The sequence below is a fragment of the Pelodiscus sinensis genome, chromosome 8 (assembly GCF_052426305.1).
Source record: "Pelodiscus sinensis isolate ZL-2025 chromosome 8, ASM5242630v1, whole genome shotgun sequence".
In the NCBI taxonomy this organism is placed as follows: domain Eukaryota; kingdom Metazoa; phylum Chordata; order Testudines; family Trionychidae; genus Pelodiscus; species Pelodiscus sinensis.
The window spans coordinates 56302848-56318745 of NC_143059.1; the positions used below are offsets into that span (position 1 = coordinate 56302848).

Here is a 15898-nt window from a genome sequence, read left to right on the forward strand (position 1 = left end):
TAATTTTACAGGTCGTAATAGGGAAATCCGCGGGGGATTTAAATATCCCCTGCGGCATTTAAATAAAAATGTCCGCCGCTTTTTTCTGGCTTTTAGAAAAGCTGGAAAAGAGCGTCTACACTGGCCCCGATCCTCTGGAATAAAGCCCTTTTCCGGAGGATCTCTTATTCTTACTTCAAAGTAGGAATAAGAGATCGTCCGGAAAAGGGCTTTTTTCCGGAGGATCGGGGCCAGTGTAGGTTTTGTTTGGAAGGGGGATTGTGTTGTAAATATAATTATTTCTTTGATTAGTTGGGATATGACTCTGAACCTGTCCTTAGAACAGGACTTTTTCTAAAAGCCGGAAAAAAGCGGCGGACATTTTTATTTAAATGCCGCGGGGGATATTTAAATCCCCCGCGGATTTCCCTATTACGACCTGTAAAATTAGCATGCCCCTTTCGGAAAAGGGACCAGTGTAGACGTAGCCCCTGTGTAGAATGGAAGAGGAAAACTGATGCCAACTTAATTAATAATGAATATGTTTAAACATATAGCACTCTGGCTACGCTACTCTGCGGCTACGTCTACACTGGCATGATTTTCCGGAAATGCTTTTAACATGATCTTATATGAGATCGTCAGTGCTTTTGCAGAAATTCAAGCAGCCAGTGTAGACAGCTGGCAAGTTTTTCCGCAAAAGCAGATGATTTTGCAGAAAAACTTGCCAGTCTAGACACAGCCTGCTAGTGCAACTGACTCCTCCTCATTGACTTTTGGAGTCAGTGCTTTACTTGGAAAGGAAGATAAACATGTCCAAATGTACACTAGTATTTTCAAGTGAAGCTTGTGGTTTCATCCACTCTTCATTTTCTTGAATATCAGCTGGTTTGGTTACAATGTATTGCCATTGTTGAGTAGCTGGGCCAATATTACATCTCCTTTTGCATCTTGCATTCCAATAATAGGTGTCTGCAGATTCTAGTTCCTCCATGAACTCCAACACACCTCTGGTGAGGATAACAACTCGTCTCTCATCAAATGCTGATGCCCCAATGCTAGCAGGTGTCTCAGAGTATGAACTACCAGAGGATCCAAAATGGGAATTCCCTAGAGATAAGTAAGTTAGACGATTTTCATTAACACCGCGTGTAGACATCTGAAAATCACAACTTGATACTTTGAAAAGGTTTTCTTTCCAAAATTCTTCAAGGATTACTTTAATTGTATGTATTTTCCTTAATACAATTAAATGAAAATCCCAAATATGGGAACTCTTTCTAAAAATGTCAGATTCAGTTCTGTTTTATGAGTCCAATATTTATAATTCTGATTTATTTTAAAATTTTCCGATGTCCCTCAGAGACATTTAGATAACCATATTCCACCTGTAGAAAACTTTAGTAAATCTATATAACTGACCTGTTAGTAGTAAAGGAATAGGGCCAAGTCTACATTGGCACTTTACAGTGCTGTAACTTTCTGACTTAGGCGTGTGAAAATACAGCATTGGGAACTGTACTCCCCTCACAGAGGTGGTTTACATAGAGCGCTAGGAGAGCAGTCTCACAGGGCTAGTGCTGTGGCCACATCGGCTGCACTTTAAACTATTAACTGTAGACAAAGTCTTACTCTTAACTGTGGTTTAGCAATGAGCCAAGAGATTATACAGTCTGGATCAACACTCGGTCATATCTCATTTGCAGTAAAGTTAATGGACAATCACACCCATGGGATTCCTTTCCATTAAACCATGTCTCTTAATCGATTTGGGTAATTAATAAATAGAAAGTGTAGTACAATGCTAACGGAGATAATCAGTTTTGGCCCCTGAGGAACTTTTTCTTTTCTGAATTAAACTATTCTGAAAAATCTATTCTTAGGCATGTAATAAGACTGAGTATCTGCAAGATGGGCTGGAGCATAATCTTGACCATAAATATCATCCAGGGTTTTAATCTGAATGCATAAGTACTATGAAATATTAACTGGGATAAAACCACAAACCTAGAGTAAAGTTAATATTAATTAAAAAAAAATCCCATTAGGTTGGTTAGAGAAAACGACTTGTTTTTACCATGAATGTTGCCTTTGTAAGATCAGTCTGTTGCATAGAGGAGTTGTAATCATGTATATTTTGAGAACGGTTATGGAAATTATTTGAATTATGTAGCCAAAAACTGGTGCAATGTACTGTAATTGCCACCTGCAATGTTCTGGTCAACAGTGGGGGTCTGTGTGCCTAATTTCATCAGCTTTTACCTTGCGGGGATTCACTAAATGTGGAACATTTTAGAGTGCTAAACGTTTAAAAACAGTCTTTAGCACAAAAGTAGGTGGAGCTGCTTTGCAATGAAAGGAGGCTATTTAGAGGCATTTTATTAGGTTTGGGGGGCAGCAAGCACATAACGACAGGATTGTTACGCTGGTGCTAGCAGTGCAATAACACATAAATTAACCATTTTCCAATGCAAATGTTTGTTCTCTGCCAAGACCTTAAATTCAATTTTAGCTCTGGATAAAACGCCAAATGACCTCAGCATAGCATACACTGCCCTTCAGTCTTTGCACCTTTTCAAGCTAGGTGTGCACACTAAAAACAACCCCAAAGCATGTTGATTAATTTTCACTAGTATTATGGTTCAATTAAAAAACAATATTTAAAGAAAGTCCCTCCAGTTGCCCCAGCAGGAAATATCTTTCTGTTGTTTTTTCCGTTATAACCAAGAACATCAGCACATAAGAACGTCCATACTGGATCAGACCAAAGGTCCATCTAGCCCAGTATCCTGTCTGCCAGCAGTGGCCAATGCCAGGTGTCCCAGAGGCAATGAACAGAAAAAGTAATCACCAAGTGATCTCCTGTTGTCCATTCCCAGCTTCTGACACTGGAGGCTAGGCAAGGAAATGAATGTGTTTTTTAAAATAATTTAGCACTGGTCGAATGTATTCCTGCTGGCCAAAGCCTCCTTTTACTACAGTGGTAACAGATATAATCCAGGGCGCAGCACTTTTTTCTGAACTTTACTTTCCTGCAGACAGGAGCTGGGAAACTCAGGAGGGAGTTTGGGGAGCATACAGCATGGAAATTGTCCCCATAGGGATCATACTGAGACACAGTTCTAGGTAAACAGAACACACTGATTTCCTCCCTGGTGAGAGGAATGGAAGGATTGGGAAAGGGGCATCCTGCCTCTGACTGGGAAGGGCGGAGAAGGTGCACTATAAGGGAGCACTTTGGGGAGAGGTGTTGCTCCAGAGAGCACTTACACCAATAACTGGCCCACCAGGACAGAGGCTGCCTCTGTTTAAGTGGTGCCAGGGCTCGCAAGGGAAGAACAGAGCCAGGGAGAGCCATCAGCATCAGTGGCAGTTCCTGGCAGTGGTTCAAGCCTGGGAGGCATTTAGAGAGAAGCTTTCTTATGCTTTCACAGCTGCTTTAGAGAAACAGCTCTTCCCAGCCCCCCACCCCTCTGGACTAGCTGCTTGGTTGTCACTGGCTTTTCCGCCTTTCCATACCTTCTCACCTATTCCTTCCTTCCTTCTCTTCCCCTCTCCCACAAGCAGAACGTTCCCTGGCCACCTCTGTGTCACAGCTCTGGACTCTTCAGTGGGAGAAAGAGGGGTTGTTACCCAGTATGGCACTTGCTGGGGCACTGTTTTTGTGCTACCTACTCCCTTCAGTTCAAGACCTTGTTAGCGAGAGACTTGCTGCCCCTGCCTTGAAGCAGGAAATGGAAAGAGAAATTTGATTTAAAATTAAACTGTTCAGAAGCCATTTTAATGCCTTAATTGCCTCCAGACTCTGGGTGTATGCCAGATGAGCCACAGATATTTAAAAGGTCCCTAAGGTGTTGATACCACCCTAGAACACAAAAATTGTGCCAACTCCAACTTAAACAAGCAGAGTTGGAATCAAACACAGAGCCACACACACAAATAAATTCTTTCTCGTCACCCTGCAGCCTGGCTGGAAAAGAAGAAAAAGACAACCGTACAGTCATGTGAAAAGTGCAGCTGCTGTTGGTTGATCTGAAACATTGCATTTTGGTTGCATCAATTTTTCAGGACTACATATCGTGAGCCCTGCAAATCTGACCAGCTAGCCATCAAGTAGGGTGTCTGGTCTTCTAAGTAAAGGGAGAGTTCAAAAACTGGTGTTGTTAACTGTTCTGGCAGTAGTGAATACTCACTGTAGTGTCACTAAAAACCAGTATGCATGAAAACTGCTATGCAACAGGAGTTTCAATTGTTCTTTGATAAATGCTTCATGCTGTAGCAAGTTGTTGAAAGTTTTTTTTTTTTATGTTTTGCTCTGGAGCTTTGCTGGCTGTGTGCTAATTCTCTGTTTACACCTCTAGGTTGACCCTGGGTAAACCGCTTGGAGAAGGTTGCTTTGGGCAAGTAGTCATGGCAGAAGCAGTGGGAATCGACAAAGACAGACCAAAAGAGGCAGTTACTGTGGCAGTGAAAATGCTGAAAGGTAAAAGGAAAAGGGGAGGTGAAGTGGTCATTTTTATCAAGAAAGTTTCTTTTGGGGCATCTGATCTCTCTTGTTATGGGGAGGTCAGAGTGCACATAGTTGACCTCAGCCTTCAGCAGTTTTCAGTATAAATCAGTGCCTTTGACAGCCTATTTATCTCCAGCAATAGGTATTTACAGCAACTGAAGTCTTGTTAGAACTGTTCCGTTTTCTTGTCTGTTGATTTCATTCACAGGAGACACTGTAGATAGGTAGCTATACCCATAATTTTCCATTTTCAGGTGGACAGGTATGTTTGTTATAAAGATTAGGTCTCAGAAAAGATGTAACTGTTACTTATTTGAGAGTTCAGTGCAGGTTTTGCAGACTGGCAATCTCCCCATATTGTTTGCTTTTTTTTTGCCAAACGTTGAATGAGTGGGGGTAGGACGGAGGTTGACCAGTCTGTTTCAGGAGACTAAAACCTGTTTATTAGGTCACATGCTATGAATCCTGGATGCTCATATTTATTCCTAAACCCAAGTCCTTCAGATGTTATCACATGAGCTGATAAATGGCTGACAACCCAAGTGAAGCTGGCTCTCCAGAAAATGTGAGATGAACTTGTTTTCTCTTGTGCAGATGATGCTACAGAAAAAGACCTATCCGACCTGGTGTCAGAGATGGAGATGATGAAAATGATTGGGAAGCACAAAAATATCATCAATCTTCTTGGAGCCTGTACACAGGATGGTGAGTAAAAAGCAGAAAGCTAGCCAGTGCTTTCATTCAAACAGGTCTGGAAGTGTCTCATTTATCATCATTTTTCAGGAGTTTTTAAGGAAACAGTCATGCTGTGATGGGATTTGCAGATATTTCTTTAGTTTAGCAGCAATATTTTAACTTCCATATCTGATTATAAACAGCCTTTGCAGCTGTAATGTTAGGAGGAATATGGCATAGTGTCAAACCTCTCTAAGTTATCTCTGGAAAAGTGTTTTTAACAGCAGTTTTACACACTTTATTCCTACACTGTCAGTCCTGTTGTAGTGAAACTTTTAATAATGTAATTTGGAAGGGATGGCTTTAACGCTGTAAATGTTTGACCATTTTGTTATTACAAAAGCTTATTATGAGGTATAAGGGAATCCAGTACCGAGTAAAGGTGACAGGAAAACTTTTTTTTTTTTTAAATCTCAGAGGGGTAGCCAATAGTCCGTAACTTTAAAATCCGTGAGTAGTCCTGTGGCACCTTTGGGTACATTTAAACTGCAGAGAGGTATTTTGGAGGTATCCCAAAAAAGCTACCCTGCGTCTACACTAGCTGCCCGTTATTTTCAAATATTTTTCAAAATAATGGGCATGCTCTTTTGCCCTCCCAGTGAACCTCATTGCACTAGCGTTAAGGGATGGCTCGAAATAGCACATTATTTCAAAATTTGGTGCTGTGCCAAATTTCAAAATAAGCTATTTTGAAATAGATTTGAGATAAGTTATTTCGAGTTCAGGGTGATGTGTAGACTAACAAAAGTATATAGTATAAGTTTGAGACTAATAAAAATATATAGTACAGGTTGCATCTCCCAAAATGGGCAATCTCTGGTCCGGCAACATCTGTGGTCCAGCACGATCCTGGGTGTTCCTGGATCAGAGAGCCCAGTAGCTTAGTAGCAGGAGGGCTATCCAAAAGCGGGGCCGGGATGAAGCAGCAGTATGGGGCAGGGTTTGGAGCTGGCTACAACCCTGAAGAGCCCACAGCAGTGGGGCTGGAGCCAGCAGCAGTTCCTGCCACCTTTTGGCACTGAGACCGGGTCCAGGGCAGCACCCTCAGCGCAGGACTGGGCAGTCGACAGCCAGTGGTAGTGTAGGGCTGGGGACAGAACCCCAGGTATCCCGCAGAAGCGACACCAGAGCCTGCGAGCTGTCTCAGGCCCAGAGCTCAAGCCGTCAGCAGGACTGGGCTAGGGCTGACGGTGGTTCCAGCTGTCTGTGGTAGTGCGGGGCCAGAGGGCCAGAGCCTTGGGCAGCTCGTGGGAGCATGGAACCATAGCCTGCGGGCTGCCACGGAGCTGGAGTCTGGGCCCTTGACAGGACCCAGGAGCCCTTGGCAGCGGGACTGGGACTAGAGTTAGCCCCCACCAGCCCACGGTAGTGGGACCAGGATTGAAGCCAGCAGTAGCCCTTGGCAGCCTGCGGTAGTGGGGCCAGGTCCGAATCTGTGGCAGCCCACAGGCAGCCTCTAACCAGGGCAGAAGGATCAGGGCCATCCGGGGCTGGGAGCAGTCAGGGGCCCCTGGAGCTGGTAGTGCTAAGTGCTGAGGTGCTGTGGCAGGGGACCTTTCCCGGTCCAGCAAATCCCCTGATTCAGAACCGGTCAGGTCCGGAGGATGCTGGACCAGGGAGCTTTCGTGGGTTAAGGAGGCAATGCCATCTTTTGGGAGTTTCATGTATTTTTTGTTTTGCAAATGATCGAAGTGCAGGAAACAGCATGGTCTGAAAGGAATAAACTCAAGGCTGGGATTTAGGAACTCTCGAGTACCTGATTCTGCCACTGATTTGTGGGGTGGCCTTACACAAGTCACATAACTATGGTTCTCTTTCCTTTTTCCCTATCTTTAAAATGGTACTTGCTAATTTCCCAGGGCTGCTGTGTAGCTAAGTTAGTGAATGTATGTGTGTACAGTGCAATGAAGATGCAAAGCACTATATAAGATTCTGTTTAAAATTATTTTACCTTTTGTCCCTTTTTCAACTCTCCTGTTATCTGTTCTGTTTATCTGAAGGTCCATTGTATGTGATAGTGGAATATGCTTCTAAAGGGAATCTACGGGAATACCTACGAGCACGGCGACCCCCTGGAATGGAATATTCATTTGATATCAACAGGGTACCAGAGGAGCAGATGACATTCAAAGACTTAGTATCATGCACATACCAACTGGCAAGGGGCATGGACTACTTGGCTTCACAGAAAGTAGGTAGAGATAGGCAAATGGTGCACAAAACTTTCAGGGAATCTTTGTTTGAGGCTTTAAATTAATTCACTTGAATTTTGTCTGTCCCATTTTGTGTTAATTGAAGAACGTATTTACTGGTAGAAATGTTAGTGAAAGCCCCATTCATGTCAATGGGACTCTACTTGTGCTTAAAGTTATGCTCATGCTTAAGAACTTGGCTAAATCAGAGTTGAAAAACTTTCCATAAATATCGGAAAATTCATAATTGCAGGAACATAATTGTTCATACTGAACAAATCTTAAACTGCTCATGGGTATTTGTGAACAGAAGATGAGGCAAAAACAAAATAAACAAACCTCTGAATAAATTATTCACTGCAAATTATGCCTCAACTTTGCTCTAAGCCAATAGTTATCAATAGAGCACACTTATAAAAGAGTACATTTCTTGGTCCTTAGAAACCTACTTATGGTAAAAATCTTCTCAACCTGTTTCTTGGATTAAATTATAATTAGGAAAGTCTTAAATAATACTGTATAACCAATCCCAACAAACATACTACATTGCTGTGCTAATACAGGGAATTAAGAATAAAACCTGTATAAGAATAAGGGTCCTGTTTGAGACCTAGTGCCAGATTCTCTAAGGCTGAGAAGATGATGTCGTTAGTAGGCATTATACCAGGTTCCTTGCTTGTCTACCCACAAGGTTGTGGCTGTTAGCGGCAAAAAACAGCTAGAATATGAGCCTCCAGTCTTGCTATCCAAGAAAGAGGTTGACTTTCTTGCATCTCATGTGCAGATCTGGTTGCTGGATCATGGTCTAAATTTGTTTTATCCCTAAGTTATGGGACACTAAATGTCAGAGCACAACCTGGGTGACTAAGAAGCCGCTCAAGTGTGAAATTTACTAATGGAATACATCTGAACCCAGGACAAGAAAAGCACCCTAGGTGCTGAGGCTGGTGTAAATTACTAGTGAAGCACTTGACTGGCTATAACCCATAGCCTTTTGGTATAGGGTGTCCACTAAAGAAAGTAGGCAACCAATGTGAAAGGAAAAAATGAACCTTTTGATTGACACATCTTCATTAGCATAAAAATGGCTGCCACTTTTTTTTGGCATGGAGCTTTGCTGCAAAAAAGCGCCAGTCTAGACGCGGATCTTTCGGAAAATAAAGCCTTTTCCGAAAGATCCCTTATCCCTTATTTTAAGAGATCCCTTAAAAGAGATCCCTTAAAATAAGGGATAAGGGATCTTTCAGAAAAGGCTTTATTTTCCAAAAGATCCGCGTCTAGACTGGCGCTTTTTTCTAACAAAGCTTCGTGCCAAAAAAAAAGCGGCAGCCATTTTTATGCTAATGAAGCGGGGGAGATTTAAATCCCCGCTTCATTAGCAATTGCGATACGTCTAATTTGCATCCCTTTTACGAAAAAGGGATGCAATCTAGACGTATCCCTGTAGTATATAGTATTTTTGGGTAAAATTTTCATAGGCACCCTTGAGATTAGGACCTCAAGTTGGGTTTTAAGTGTCTGCATCCCACTAATCTATACTGAGACTAAGGTTCCTAAAAAATGGGATTTAGGAGGCATTTCTTAAAATTTTACAATAGATCTCTTGACATCTCTTCTCCCAACCTTATAGCCAGTGTATGGCTCTCAAAACGAGCCATTCCATGGACCACAGTTTGAGAATTGTTGGGTGCCTAATTATGGCTTGGACCTGATCAAAAGGGACAGGGAGCAAATTATCACAACAAGGAAGTCAGTAATCTAATATGGCTTTTTGAAATGGCACTGTTTTAGTGGTAGGAGGCAGGCCAAAAGCAACGAGGGGGCGGTGTTTAGAAAATGAATGGCAAAAGGGGCCAGAATTTGTATGGGTAGAAGGTGTTGAGGTGACTGACACCTTTTGTCCCTAATCAAGTTTCCCTAGGCTGTGGAGGCATGTGCAGAAAAAGAGCATCCCATCTTATTTCTTCCTCTGAGGCCTCCTTGGAAGTGGAAGTGTCCTGATAAAATTTGCGGATGACACAAAGTTGGGAGCTATTGCCAGTTCAGAAAAGGATTGGGATAACATACAGGAAGATCTGGATGATCTTGTAAATTGGAGTGATAGCAATAGGATGAAATTTAATAGTGAGAAGTGTAAGGTTATGCATTTAGGGATTAATAACAAGAATTTTAGTTATAAGCTGGGGACACATCAGTTGGAAGTAATGGAGGAGGAGAAGGACCTCGGAGTCCTGGTTGATTATAGGATGACTATGAGCCGCCATTGTGACATGGCTGTGAAAAAGGCTAATACGATCTTGGGATGTATTAGGCGAGGTATTTCCAGTAGAGATAAGGAGGTGTTAGTGCCATTATACAAGGCATTGGTGAGACCCCATTTGGAATACTGTGTGCAGTTCTGGTCTCCCATATTTAAGAAGGGTGAATTCAAACTGGAACAGGTACAAAGAAGGCCACTAGGATGATCCGAGGAATGGAAAGGAGACTCAAGGCGGTTGGCTTGTTTACTTTAACCAAAAGAAGGCTGAGGGGGGACATGATTGCACTTTTTAAATATATTAGAGGGATAAATACCAGGGAGGGAGAGGAATTATTTAAGCTTAATACCAATGTGGACACAAGAACAAATGGATATAAGCTGGCTAGTAGGAAGTTTAGACTTGAGATTAGAGGAAGGTTTCTAACCATTAGAGGAGTGAAGTTCTGGAACGGCCTTCCAAGGGAAGTAGTGGGGGCAAAAGATCTATCTGGTTTCAAGATTAAACTAGATGGGTTTATGAAGGGGATGGTTTGATGAGATAACATGATCTTGATAACTAATTGACCATTCATTATCAGTGGGAAATAGGTCAATAGAGGGATGATAGGAGTTACTATAGAGAACTTTCTGGGTGTCTGGCTGGTGAGTCTTGCCCACATGCTCAGGGTTTAGCTGATCGCCATATATGGGGTCGGGAAGGAATTTTCCTCCAGGGTAGATTGGCAGAGACCCTGGCGGTTTTTCGCCTTCCTCTGTAGCATGGGGTACAGATCACAGCTGGAGGATTCTGTGCATCTTGGGGTCTTCAAAGTATTTGAAGGCTTCAATATCTGAGATATAGGTGAGAGGATTATTCTAGGAGGGGTGGGTGAGATTCTGTGGCCTGCACTGTGCAGGGGGTCAGACTAGATGATCATAATGGTCCCTTCTGACCTTAAAGTCTATGAGTCTATGATTTGAAGCTCTTCCTCTGGTAACTCTGTTTTGATGGCTTATCATGTATGGGTGGGCACAGTGAGGGCCTGTTGTCCCCTGACAAGCTTGCTTGGGAAAGAGCAGAAGGTGGGCAGGTCAGGCAGAGAGAGAGAGAATTACTAGGGTAAACTACAGAGCATGCGAGCCACCTAATAGAGATGTATACACACCCACCCATCTCAAAAACCACGATCTGCTATACGGTAAAACTTAACTAATGGTTTGCCTGGCGATACCCATGCAAGGAGTGATTCCCAAAGCTAAAATAAAGAAATCATCTAAAAATAAGCTAAAATAAAAAGAGAAAGAGGAGGGATTGAACTCCAAAAGAAACAGGATATCCTGGAGAGAAATCCAAATGGAAAGTTTCTCAATATGTCTCCTGTTACTACCTTCTATTACCCATGACAGAGCTGCTTAAACATAGCAGTGGTATCCATCTGCAGTTAAGATTTCCTTTCAGTGCTGGGAAAGGTCATTTGTAAATTTTAAGGAAGGAGCTTCCATGAAGACAAAAATATATGAGGTGGTAACTTTTCATCTTTAACATATGGGCCTTCACAAAAGCATAACATGCTCCAAACATGCTCCCCGAATTGTATTTTACAAAATTAACTAGTTTTAATCCAGTGGATAAACTAAATGTACACATCCCAGACACGTAAACACACAGAGCACTTGACAGGTTTTTTTACATTGCACGGTATGTTTTTGTTATAATTTTAACAACTGTTACATTAAAAATAGTTGCATTTATTTGGTATTTAGCCAATTTTTTGACTGCACTTGTGGACCTGTTTAAAAAATGTTCAAGGGGATCAAATAACTGAACTTAGCCAAATCTAGTCCATCCAGGAAGCAATTCTTAACTCTCGTAATGTTCAACCTCACACAGAAGGTGTGCTTTTAAAGGTACATTTTCCAGCCAGCACTGTTCATAGTATGATTTTACAAAATTCTGTACACATTATAATCCAACCTTATAACTATGGTTTGTAACAGTCCTTTAACTTGTTTTCTGATGTACTTTTCTTTATTTTGGATAGTACATTCCAAACCAATTGGGCATAAAGGTACATCCCAACCTGTACTAGGTGACACCTTTTATGTGTCTTAGCTTTGACAGGCTTCCTATTTTCTAATGCCAAAACTGACTTCAGCCTTGCAAAGTGTTGTGGGATAGCTGACATGGTGTGAATGGCGTTATAGGGAAAGCATAATATATTCAGTTAATGTACCTTCACAACACTTATATGTAACATATATCCTATTAATATCCATTAATATGGTATACACTATGCCTGACTATATGCATAGGCACACACACTGATCCAGTGTGTCAGACTGAAGCTTTGTCAAAATGATTAATTGCTCATTAACAGAATTCATAATTAAAAAGCTGGAAGACCTGTACTGTAACTGGAGCTCATATAATATAATAGTGTCTCAGAGAAGGCTTGGTTCTGTTAGGATAGGCACCTAAGCCTTTGGATACTGAAAAATTAAGCCCAGAGTCTTTTCCAAAAGACTTCTGGAGCAGTTCTTCAAACTGGATACACTGAAAAATTGGACTTGAAAATTATACTCCATGTTCTTTTTGATTATAGTATAGCAATTATCATATGCTGAATACACCTTCTGCTTCAAGAAAATCTTAAGGGAAAATGAAGTCATGTATTAGAAGTCATTTTAATATCTCACACATTTTTCGTCTTTCTTTTTCAGTGCATTCATCGAGATTTAGCTGCAAGAAATGTTTTGGTAACTGAAAATAATGTGATGAAAATAGCAGACTTTGGTTTGGCCAGAGACATCAACAATATAGATTATTATAAAAAAACTACTAATGTAAGTGGCTTTTGCAGTCTTATCTCTGGAACCAGTATTTCTTTCAGTAGGTCATTAAAGTATTGTGATTATAATCCTAATGGATTTCTTGTACACCGGCCTAACTTTTTATCATAGAAGATAAAATAGTAATCGGGGCATAAGCATCTCCAACCACTTTTACTAAGTGATGAATGTTATCTGTTTACACAACCTGAGAGAATATTTATTACATGATTAATTATGAATGATAAAATTCAGTAATTCTTTTCATAGGACCTGATCCAAAGGATCATTCCATGGAATCAATGGAAAGATTCCCTTTGCCCTCAATGGGTTTTAGATTAGGTCCCATGGTCTTTGAAAACAGTAAAATGTTTGCTTTTATGGTACCTGAGTAATGTACATTACTGAAAGTGTACATTACTCAGGTATCTATTGCATTGTATTCCGGTTTGTAAACACAATACTATGGTGGTAATGAGTAGGGCTGGAATCAGGAGAATGGGTTTCATTGCCCACTCTGCTATAGATCTGTGTGACCTTGAGCAAGGCAGTTCGGCCAAAAATGTTGTAAGTGGTCACTGATTTGGGGATAACTGAGATACCTGGTGCCAGAGGCTCTGAGCAACCAAATGTCCATTTGAAGTCATTGGGAGCTTTGCAAAGTGCTTTGAGAGCCTCTGATTCAAGTTTCTGTGTCAGTGCAAAATTTTAAAATGATTTAGTACGTTAAGTTGTCAATTCTTAAAAATAAGTTTCTAAGCTACAGGTTGGACCTCCCTGGTCTGTCACCCTCAGGGAATTTGCCGGATCATGGGAGGTTCCTTCCCACTGGCCTCCCAAGACACTGCCCCTCTGGCTGGCTCTTCTCAGGCCCCACTGCCAATGGGCTCCAGCCTGGCTACTAGAGGGCTTGGGGTCTCACCTGCTGCTGCCAGCTGTCTGAGGCTCTCCAGCAAAGAAGCTCCCCAACTACCAAGGCCCTGCTTCTGCCCAACCTGGCCGGGGCTCCCTGGCTGCTCCGCTGCTGCTGCACCCAGATGGGGCTCTCATTGGTCCTGATGCTGCCCTACCTGGCTGGGGGGCTCCCTGCTGCTGGGCTCCTAACTGGCTCGCACTCCCGGGACCGGAGCTCTCTGGTTCAGCAACATCTGTGGTCCTACCGGACTACAGATGTTGCCGGACCAGAGAGTGTCGGATTTAGGAGGGTCAACCTGTAGCATCCATTGCACTTTTAAGGGGGAAACTGGGCTTTGTGTGGGCAGCCCCATACTCTTTGTCATGGAGGGAACAGAATCTACCATCAACCTCGAAGCAAGACATTACCCCTCTGCAGACTCATCTCTAGAAATGCCAAGCCTCTAGTCCATTGCATCTCCACTGGGCCCACCATGCCTGGGTTGGGCCATTGGGGCAGGATGGATGTGAATCTAACCCTAATCTCACCTGTGAATTGGTCCCTCTGTGCTAGTCTACTAGTTAAAAATTGCTGAAGTTCATATTTGCAGAGGGCCCCTGGGTAAGGCTCACCCATATCAGGCTACTCACTCTTTATAAGAACATAAGATTGGCCATACTGAGTGAGACCAAAGGTCCATGTAGCCCAGTAGCCTGTCTGCCGACAGTGGCCAGTGCCAAGTCACCCAGAGGGGGTGGACCGAAGACAATGATCAAGCGATTTGTCTTGTGCCATCTGTCTCCAGCCTCTGACAAACAGAGGCCAGGGACACCATTCCTACCCCCTGGCTAATAGCCTTTTATTGACCTAACCTCTATGAATTTATCTAGCTTCTCTTTAAACTCTGTTATAGTTCTAGCCTTCACAGCCTCCTCTGGCAAGGAGTTCCACAGGTTGACTATGCGCTGTGTGAAGAAGAATTTTTCGCTTATTAGCTTTAAACCTGCTACCCATTAATTTCATTTGGTGTCCTATAGTCCTTATAAGTCTTTCCTCCTCTTCCTCCTACTGAAAGGCAATGTGGGAGATAACTGGCATGAAGAGTCCTTTCTATGAAACCTCTGTGCCTTAGCTCATTTTGTCTGAAAAATTTACATATGTTTATTTGCGTCTGGGGGCTGGAGGATATAAGTCTGTTTTCTCTAAGAACACTGAGGTAAACACTGCTTTCATTGTCCTGTGCTTTTTGATATTACAGAATTAAATATTTTAGAATTCTCATTGCTGACATGGCCTTGTGAATAACTACAATTTTAATTCAATGTATCTCATTTCCCATCCCCCTCCCGCTTATGTTACTAGGGCCGGCTCCCGGTAAAGTGGATGGCTCCAGAAGCCCTGTTTGACAGAGTTTACACACATCAAAGTGATGTGTAAGTAACTTTATTTTGTTTAGCTTTTCTATTTTAGTTACAGTTTAGTGAATCTTTATATATTTTTTCCTGCTTTCTTCAAACCTTAACTGTTTGCTTTCTCTGTTTCACATATTAATAGAAGGAGCAGACATTGCTCTTAGAAAGTAAGGATTTTATGCTAGACTGCTAACCAATGCTCTGTTACTAATCTGCCTGGCTTCAAAGGACATGAAAGGTGGAGAATGCTAACCTCCTTCTATCAGTGCGGAAGTTTTTCCCCCTTGAACTTATTTACGGATGTGCAGTTACAAAGCATCTATCTAATTTGCCTGGCTTTGGGAATATTCTGAACTTTGTTCTATTTCTTTTTAAAGGAAATAATCCTGAAATATTCAGTTAATGAAATTTGTGCTAAAAATGTCTTTGATTTAGGTAAATCAGACAGTGGGCTACCTTGAAAACTTCATTTTAATTTTACAGATATTACTGCTTCCAGAAATTTTCTCTGTTTTGAAGTGCAGGAAATAACTGGAATAAATTATATCTCTAAAATTGGAAGAAACTTTTTTGAAGTGTCCCCACTCTATCTAGCTGACATAACTTTGTTTTACTATCTATGAAAGTTTTCTAGACAGTAGAACAAACTTCTATACTTGTCTTGATTTAAGCAGAAGAGCCCATTTTTTCTGTCATTTTGGGTCTCTGAATCACTGTGCTAATTGACACTGTTCATATTTAAGCATTGTTTTTACAAAGTGCTGATGGAAAATTCACATTTTATTTTTATATGAGAAGATATTAACCCACAAGGGCTTCTTGCTACACAGGCCTGAGGAATTGTAAGGTTAAAATTAGGGATGTAAGAGAGTAGTCGGTTAGTTGACTACCCGATAAGCTTAAGCTTATTGAGTAGTCGAGTTGACTACTTGCAAACACCCCTCCCTCCCCCACTGTCTCTGGGGAGCCAGCTTACAGATACTGATAATCTATCAGAGGAGCAGGGGAGGCTTCTCTGGCAGGGACAAAACCCAGCTGTGGCCCTGCCAGAGCAGCCAGTCAGTAGGGGCCGGGCAGCCTGCCCCCCTGGCTCCTCTTGTGATTTAA

The 15898-nt window shown here is 42.0% G+C and overlaps 1 protein-coding gene across 10 annotated transcripts in view; it reads left to right on the forward strand.

Moving 5' to 3' along the window:
• The window catches only part of FGFR2 (fibroblast growth factor receptor 2), a 131827-nt gene that overhangs the window by 107551 nt on the left and 8378 nt on the right, over positions 1 to 15898 (forward strand). For all 10 annotated transcript variants that reach the window (XM_075935341.2, XM_075935342.2, XM_075935345.2 and 7 more), the window contains 6 exons: positions 948 to 1099; positions 4341 to 4462; positions 5084 to 5194; positions 7225 to 7415; positions 12377 to 12499; positions 14742 to 14812. In XM_075935341.2, coding sequence (XP_075791456.1) covers positions 948 to 1099; positions 4341 to 4462; positions 5084 to 5194; positions 7225 to 7415; positions 12377 to 12499; positions 14742 to 14812 — 770 coding nt within the window. The remainder of the gene's footprint in view (positions 1 to 947; positions 1100 to 4340; positions 4463 to 5083; positions 5195 to 7224; positions 7416 to 12376; positions 12500 to 14741; positions 14813 to 15898) is intronic.